Genomic DNA, 8,986 nt, shown 5'->3' with positions numbered 1-8,986 from the left:
TGACTTATGCAGGTTCCCGGGCTCGTGGTTCCAGAATTTTCTGGAATGGGCCATGCTGGGCCCGAGTCGTTTCGCAACTTCCGGAGTTGGCGACCCCCCCAAACTCTCCCCCTCCCTCCATTCTCTGCTGACTGGGATAAAATGTATAAACGTAAAAGAGGGCTGTCGTTCTGGTAGCTCAGAAGATGAAAGCACTCGGAAAGGACAAAAAGAGCGTTTCGTTTCGGAATGAATAGTAAAGGCTTTTTGGCCCCCTCCCTCCTCCGTAGCCACAGGAAGTAATACTGTAATTAGTTCCCCACAGGGTGCAGAGGGCGCATGCGCAGTAGTGACCCACCCTCTCCTCTCTTTTCACGTGCGCTCGCCCTGAGGGTCGGTCTTGGGTTGGAAGGAGAGCCGGCGCGAGAGAGAGCGAGTATGGTAAGGAAAAGGGGACCCAGCAGAGTGTCAGGAGAGCAGGGCAATGGGGGCTTCCAGGAGCTTCCCTGGGCTTTAATAAGAATAAGCCTATGTAGAGAGAGCTTTCAGGAGCCCCTTTGAGAGTGGAAGGAACAAGTGGGGAGCAGGAGCCTCCTGGGATTCGTAGCGTGTGTTGGGCTCCCTGACTCTAGAGACCAAGGAGTTCAGTTCCCTTCTCAGGCATAATCCACCCCCCCCTCCACTGGGTGACCTTGGGGCAAGTCACACTCTCTCAGCCTCTCAGGGGAAGACAGTGGCAAACTTCCTCTGGACAGATCTTGCCAAGAAAGCCCCATGGCCGTGGGAAGGGCGGGAGGAGTCCCTCTCTCTCTCTCTCTCCTCTCTTCAGTGCCTCCCAGGGGCTCTCCGTTTCCTAAGCCGAAAGGCAGCATGGTCCCCCTGTGGTTGTCGTTTCTGACTTATGACCGCCCAGTCATGGGGTTTTCTTGGCAAGATTTGTTCAGAGGAGGGTTGAGAGGGTGACTTCCTGCCCAAGGTCACCCAGGGGCTTTACATGGCGGAGCTGGGAAGCCAACCCTGGTTCCCAGAGTTGTCGTCCAACGCTCAAACCGCTACTTTATGTTGGGATCTTCCAGTACATGAAGGTAAAAGCACACCACTTGGAGATGCGGAAACTCCAGCTTCTCAGGTAGGCAGTGCCACCCACTTTGATGCACCGCTCCTCTAAGGGCATGTCTGCACTGTGGAAATAGCGCATCTTGAAACTCCTTAAACTGCCAAGACTACACCTTAAAGAGAGTCCTGGGATCTGTAGTTTTGTGAGGTGCCACCAGCACTCTTTGGCAGAGAAGGATGAAGACCTTGTAAAGCTATACGTCCCAAGACTCCTTTAGGATACAGGGCTTACTATTTCTAGAGATGTACTCAAAGTGTTACATGTGCCTGACGGTGAGGAGGAGGGAGCACTTGGCACATGTTTCCTTCTCTCTTGTTTGCAGCTACAGTATCTGAACACATGGATACCTTTCAGTGGTCATGGCCTTTACAACCGCACCTGCCCTTTATTCCCCTCTGTTATCTTATGTGCTTGAGAGACCCCATTAATCTTTGGGGTGCCCTGGGTAGCAGGACTTTGTAACCTCTTTTCTCTCTCAAGCGAAAGGGGACCTATACAGGGACAAGGACTGTGGAGCAGCCATGCTATGAGAGGCAGGAATCCTCATGAGAGCAGCACTGGAACCTTGGTCCAGGACACACTGCAGATATAACCCAGGTTGAGACCGCTTTAACTGCCCTGGCTCAATGCTAGGGAGTTCTGGGAACTGTAGTTACGTGGGACGTTTAGCTTTCTCTGTCATAGAGCTCTGGTGCCACAATGACCTCCAGTTCCCAGGACTCCCCAACACTGAGCCAGAGTAATTAAAGCTGTCTCAGACTGGACTGTTTCTACAGTGTGTTTTGGACCCTTAATCTAAAGTTTGAAAATGCCTAAAATCAGGTTATTCTAATGAACTGATGCCTTAATAGTAGATATTGTTTTTTCAGGCGTTCAGTGTACAGGATCTACTTCTGCTGCCAATGGGAGCATGCAGTGCAGTCATCTGAATAGATCTGGTGCCTAATGAGATATTGGGGCTAACTAGGAAAGTCTTGTTTAAAAATGGTTTTAGAGTAAAGAACTGTACCAAAAATGCATACAGATAATCTTCCATTGAAACCTGCAGTTTTCAAGTGTAACAAGTTTATTTGAATGCATTTTTGGTACAGGTCTTTATTCTAGAAAGGCTTCACTGGCTTTGTCCAAATCACTTTCTAAAGTACAGGTTCTCTAAGAATTTATTGAAGGAAGTGGTTGTGAAACTTTTAATAAAGTATGTTGCAGCCAGATGTTAGGGAGATAGGTAGAATGGCTGCCTTACACAGATTTTAGGTCCGTGCAAGCTAAGAGGCCTAAATACCCAAAAGGCACCAAAATTGGAAGCTAAGAAGGATTAGCCCTGGTTAGTTCTTGGGTGGGAGACCACCAACAGATACCAGGTGCTGTGGGCTATATTTCAAAGGAAGGAGCTAGCAAAACCAGCTCTGAGGATTCTTAGCTTTAAAAAATCAAATATATGGGGCTGTCATTAGCCAACAGGCGACTTGCACATTCACAGCTTGTCTAAAATACACTGTTTTGCAAGACAGCTTGAGACTGCTAGAAACCATGAAGTGCAGAGGAGAGTGCTTTAAATGCGGAAATCCATTCTTAAAGTGAACAGAATTGTAGTCTTCAAAAGGACATTTTGTCCTTTTAGTAACTGATTCCTGGCCGCCCCATTGGAAAATGAGTCTTCCCAATCTCTGCTTCTTGCAACAGCGACATCTAATGGTTTCAGCTAAGCTGGCCTTTCTCCTGATTTCTAGCTGCTTCTGGACGTTTCTTGTCAGGATACCTCTGGAAGTAGCTGGAAGAGACTGGGGAAACAGCCCATGCCATATGAGTTGGACTGTTCAACATTGTTTAGTTTACTTTTAACTGAAATAAGTGACTACTGTCTGTGTTGCTTACCCTTTCACTGTTAACCTGTTTAGAAACACAGTGGCCTGTTACAGACTGCCAGAATAAAGCTGCTTGGGGTCTCTTTGGAGGTATGCTGTTTAAATGATGCATGCATCCGAAGAATCCGGAAGCTGCACCAAAGCTGCACTCCAGTGCTTAGGAATGGAGTGTGGCTTTGGCGCGACCTCCGGACTCTTAGGACCCATGCATCATTTAAATAGCATACCTCCAAAGAGACCCGAAGCAGCTTTATTTTGGACAGTCTGTAACAGGCCACAGATTTGTTTTATGTTAAAAAAAAACAACCCGTGGCAATCTGACAGTTTATAATAAAATGTATTGCATTGCTTTTTTAAGGTGACAGTAAAAGTCTATAGTTAAACTATTTGAGGTATCCAGATCCAAATGAGTAGATTGAAAAGATTGGCACAATAGTTAATGAGTATTTTACTATTCAAAGGTCAGTGTGCTGAAAATGCTGGATAAACCTTTGCGGTTAATAATTTCCTTGAGGTGCTTCACAGTTAAACTTAAGATCATGTTCTTATTAACTAGATTGTTTTCTTTTTCAGATTATTTGTGAAATAATAAACTATAGCTTGGAATGTGTCCAGAAGCATTCCTAATGACTCATTTGGTTTTTCAGTTTAAAGTGCATAATTATAATATTCTGCATTGCATTTCTATCCTTTCATCACAGTATTGGTGCAAAAATTATTTAGTGGGATTTAACAATTTGACCAATATCAATTAAAATAAGATCACTCAGGTAGTCTTAGCTTCTTTTGTCTCAGATAGAGTCATACCTTTTTCAGCAGAATTACTATAGTCTATGATGGGGAGTGACGTTTTACAGGTGTGGGGTTGAATTCCATTTTACAAACTGCCTGGGGGAGAAATTCCAGGGGTGGGTGCAGCTAAAGGCATTGGCAGGTCTAGAAAACAAATTAAATATCTTTAAATAGCCTCTTACAGGAGTGAGCAAAGTGCAGCCCTTTGGATGTTGTCAGGCTGCAACTTCCAGCATTTCAAGCATGCTGGCATGGAATGATGGGAGTTGTGGTCCAGCAATATCTGGAGAACTTCACTTTCCCTACCCTTGCCCCGATCAGTGATGGCAAGTAAGAGCAAAAGATAGGAACCCCACTACCACCACTGCTACTCATGGTTGTTTCTGGCCTGCAGGCTGGTGATTCTACATTTCTAATAATAATAGTAATAATAATAATAATATTTCCCACCTCTCCCAGCGGATCGAGGTGGAATTACAACCAATAAAATCAAACAATACACTTACACAACCCATACTGTGGAGTCGAACAGGACAGCACTTAATAGTATGTTCTGTCAATGGCCTTCATGTTTGCTTCCATACTTGGTGTACAACTGAGGGCCCGGGAAACTGAGAATTATATAGCTAGTATCATTTGTGGGAAATACTCACATTTAAGCTACTTTAGCTAAAATGTTTGCAAAGTTTCATTGTACACAGTGTGATTGTGTAAATCTGAGCATTTGTCTTTCATATTCTCTGTAAATGATAGAATCACTTCCTGGTTGAGTCGTAGTAGAGGAAGCATTTATAATGGACATTGTAGTTCATGCTACATAATGTTTTATGGTTCATTTTAACAGGCAGGGCAGGCCTTTAAAAAGTTTCTTCCCCTGTTTGACCGAGTATTGGTTGAAAGATGTTCAGCAGAGACTGTAACTAAAGGAGGAATCATGATCCCAGAAAAATCTCAAGGGAAAGTGCTACAAGCCACTGTTGTGGCTGTTGGAACAGGCTCTAAAGGCAAGGTGAGTAGAATTTCATTCTTTCTACTGTATGCTTTTCATAAGGTTTCAGTTAATAAACAAAGGGTTCCAGCTGCTTCCATTGTTCCAGGGGCATGGAGATCATAATGCATTGGGGTTGCCAGGTTGGAGCCAAGATGAGGCTCATGTAACTTTAATCCTGAACAGATTGTGGAGCAGCAGAAGGTATAATAAAACCCTTACAAGCAGGACAAAGGTACCCATTCTCTCTTAAGCTTCTGAATTCCCAACCTTTAGCCATAGCCATCCTCACCTAACAGGGCTACTGCCTCCTGGTGGAGAGAAGGGGAGCAATGCAGAAGGACCACCACGCCTTCTCCCTAGTACCTTGTCCTGCAACACAATCTGTAAGGATAAAAATTACACAAGCCCTGTGCCATACCCAGCCTGGCACTCCTAATGCACTACAATCTTGCCTCCATGCTGTAGGAACAATGGGAAGGGCTAGAACCGACAGCGTTGTTCCCCTATTAGCTCAGTTTCCACAGTAGCTACTCTCATCTCTTTTCCAGCATTAGGAGAGAGGAATTCCAGAGTTGTAATTCTGGGCATGCTTACCTGTAATAACTGTTGAACTGAGAACACATTTCCAAACAAATTGCCTGGGATTTGCATAAAAAGTTAGGGGAAAGTTGGAAACCTGCCCATTGGCAACAGGCTTGTGTTGTCTATGTGTTAGGTGTTTTCTTTCCACTTAGTAGACTTTGCTGGATGAGGGAAGAAAGAAGACTTGTCTGTAGGTAAGTAGCTTGCAAGTTTTTATCCATGATACCACAAAAATAATGACCTCAGATGATTTATGTAAATTCAGTGTAGCTGAAATTGAAATAAAGATTTTTGCTTGACTCATTCATTAAATGGAACAAAGATTGCAGTCAAGAAGTCAGAAAAAGACTAAAGCTAGGGAGGGCAGCTGTGAAAGAACTAGACAAGATCTTGAGGTGCAAAAATCTACAACTGAATACTAAAGTTAGGGTTATCCGTGCCATCATATGATCACTGTGTATGGGAGTGAGAGCTGGATGGTAAAGAAAGCTAACAGAAAGAAAATCAACTCTTGATACGTGGTGCTGGAGAAGAGTTCTGTTGTTATTTTTGCTGCAACAGACTATTGTGCTCCTCTCAGGAAATAAATGATAGTAAGTAATCATTACTTGGGTAATGGTTTCTCAGATTAAACTTACCTCTCTTGCTGCATTTGCCTGCTTTTTGAGCTAGCTGGCTATAGCTGTGGATCACAAAAGTCCCTAGGCTGCCACACAGGTACAAAATTCTAGTACTATCCTCCTTTGCCTGTAGCTGACTTGCATAACTTCCCTAGTGGCAATGGTGGGATAGGCAAATGCTTATCATTCTTTTGAACTATGGAGAATGGGATCTAGTTCTCACACCTTATGCCATCAGCTACAGGCTCAGCATATGAAACCAAGCTGTTGGATGTTGCCTTTTTATTAATTGTCCTGCTATAATGGAGGGGACCAAATGACTACATGCAAAAATGTTCACTTAGAATAAAGGTGGGCAGCTACAGTGAGTGTGAGGAGGAGAGTTTTTGCCCTTCCTCTCCTACCTTTGGTTTTATTAACCTTTATTTATAAAGCTCTGTAAATTTGACTTCTAAAAATTTTAGCCAGTTTGTGACTTGTCCCAGGGATGTTTAGAGACAAATTATTACTGCAGTAGTAATGATCAAGAAAGGGGAGTGGGACTACACTTTCTTTATACCTGAACTACATCATATGATCTAATATTTTTAGACTGCCCTTGTTTGATAATAGGATACGATTTAACATTGATTTTGGTTTATTAATAGCCTGTGTGTGCATCCCTTTCTTTCTGTCAAAAGAATTGAAGTCACTTTCTAAAGTGGTTTTATTTATTCTAGTAATGCTATTTTGAATTGAAATTGTGCTCTGGATATAAAACAGCTCATATAACATTGCCATAGAAGTCTTACCGTAACTATTCCCCTTTCTCTTCAGGATGGTGAAGCACGCCCAGTTAGTGTAAAAGTTGGTGAGAAGGTCCTACTACCTGAGTACGGTGGAACAAAAGTTGTACTGGATGATAAGGTTAGTTTGTAAATTAAATCTGTTCTTTTATATTCCACAGTTTTTAGTTTTTTTAACATCAAAAAATAACTTGCAGTAATGTATTTCCTTCACTCCACATTATACGAGGCTATGCAAGTCTAGTCTCTATACTAGCCATTCTGTTCTGACCAGCTCACAAGATACATTTATACACATTAGTTTGTTCTGTGCTTATCTTGTGTAAATGATCAATACAGCTAGTTTTTCTTAGCTAGGAAATATGTAGGATTTGACTTTTTAGGCCCAGTTACCACAAAGTAATAAGAAATGTTTGTCATTCATGTCCTGTAGAAAGAACAAGTGTATATAACAGGCAAAATCTACTTGTAGCCATTGTAGGGGTTTCCTTTTGCTGTGTAATGTGCCAGTATTGATATTAAAATGCAAGTGTTTAATCAGGGTAGTGAAAACAAAAACAAACATGTAATTTTCAGTATCTCTATATATTGGTATGGAAATAGATCATCCACAAAATTAACTTAAAACTAACATGCTTTATAGGAGCAGGGGAGGTTTGCAGCTTGTGATTGGGTACAGATGTTCAGTAGGTTTCACAATCTTGGCTCTAGTAAAAATGAATTCCTTTGGGTCTCTAATACAGATATTTAGGTGGTACATCAACCGTCTTAGAAGCTATCATCTTCATTGCTTTCCGTTTGATTTGAAATACTCTGAATACTTCGATTAAAAATTGTCCTAAAGCATTGAACATTTATTATTCTCCACTCCTCCATTTATATAGAACAATTTGGTTACTATTTCTAGCGGTCATAGATTAGTCCCTGTGATGGAAGATCTTTTGTGCCTTGACTTTTGAACCAATTATTTGTCTTCAGCTGGTACTAATTTGTGTTCGTTATTTGCAGGATTACTTCATATTTAGAGACGGTGATATTCTTGGGAAATATGTTGACTGAAGGTTCGTAATTGTGGCATTATCATGAAGTTGTCATTCCACAAGAAGTGCTCAAATGTTTTTGTTCCATCATGTAAATAATTTCTTATTTTCTAATAAATGCAAAAGCTATCAAATCACTGAGTATCATTGTGTCTTCAAAATAAAAATATGTATAGTCAAAATAAATTTCTTATTGTCTTATTAATCATGTTTTACCATTTTTACACAATTGACTAGTAAACTGTTGTTATTAATATGTTTAACAAAAAAATGATAAAGCAGTGATAGCTGTTGATAAAAACATAAGAATTAAAGCACAATGAAGCCTGTTTTGTGAGATCCCCTACACACACACTGCAAGCATCTTTTGGAACTGAAGTCAAAAGTTGTTTGATGTAGCATGTTGGTGCTGAACAACCTTTTGGATCTGAGTTGATTCAGCCAATTTTCAAACCAAATAAAAATAACATGCAAACCTTCCTGTGTTCATGAGAAGCACAATTATCCCTTAATTCTAATGCATGGAGCAATTCCTTCAGAATTCAGAAAAAAATATTTTATTTAAGATCTCATTTTTACCATTTGACTGGGAGCTGCCAATGTGCCACAAGATAGTCCTGAGATATTATTGTGGAAGGTAACACCATTTCTTGGGGTGGGGGGAGATAACCTGAGCTGGTGTGGTGTAGTTTGAGCATGGTTTGAACTATGGCTATGGAAACCTGGGTTTGATTTGGTGGACTCAGCCCCAGAAGTCAGAAATGAAAGCGCATCTTGAAGGCACATAGTAACAACAAAAAACCTATCCTGTAGAAAGGTTTTCAGATAAGCTGCTGTATTTTGAAAGTGCTACAGGTTTGACTTGCGGCAGTTTTAGAGTAAAAGGAGCCCAAAACTGCAGCCTCTTGAGCCTATACTTGCTGAAGCTGTACAGACACTGAAAGCAAGCATGTGCGTTTTGGAGGTAACAAACATATTTTCAGAGGACAATTCACCATACAGTTTGAGTTTGGCTTAAACACCCTTTTAAAATGGACAAATGTTGGTCCTGAAAACATGTTTTGAAGTACCGTTGGTCCTCCGTTGTCATGGAAGATCCGTTCCAGACCCCCTTGTGAAAATGGAGGCTTGCGCTTATTCAGTATTCATAGGCTTGAATGGGGCTCACGCACCTCCTGAGTCATGTGAGATACAGCCGCTCCCAGGTTAAATAAA

General features: G+C 41.6%; 1 protein-coding gene across 3 annotated transcripts in view; it reads left to right on the top strand.

Moving 5' to 3' along the window:
• The first annotated feature begins 232 nt into the window (after nt 1-232).
• The window catches only part of LOC121934212 (MOB-like protein phocein), a 28,548-nt gene continuing 19,794 nt past the window's right edge, over nt 233-8,986 (top strand). The window contains exons 1-4 of one of the 3 annotated variants that reach the window (XM_042474494.1): nt 233-420; nt 4,598-4,762; nt 6,763-6,852; nt 7,740-7,957. In XM_042474494.1, the coding sequence (XP_042330428.1) occupies nt 319-420; nt 4,598-4,762; nt 6,763-6,852; nt 7,740-7,790 (408 nt within the window). In that variant the 5' untranslated portion in view covers nt 233-318 and the 3' untranslated portion in view covers nt 7,791-7,957. The other 2 variants (XM_042474486.1, XM_042474503.1) reach the window with 2 other exon arrangements.

The sequence above is a fragment of the Sceloporus undulatus genome, chromosome 1 (genome assembly GCF_019175285.1).
Source record: "Sceloporus undulatus isolate JIND9_A2432 ecotype Alabama chromosome 1, SceUnd_v1.1, whole genome shotgun sequence".
NCBI lineage: Eukaryota > Metazoa > Chordata > Lepidosauria > Squamata > Phrynosomatidae > Sceloporus > Sceloporus undulatus.
This window is presented reverse-complemented; position numbering and strand designations above follow the sequence as displayed.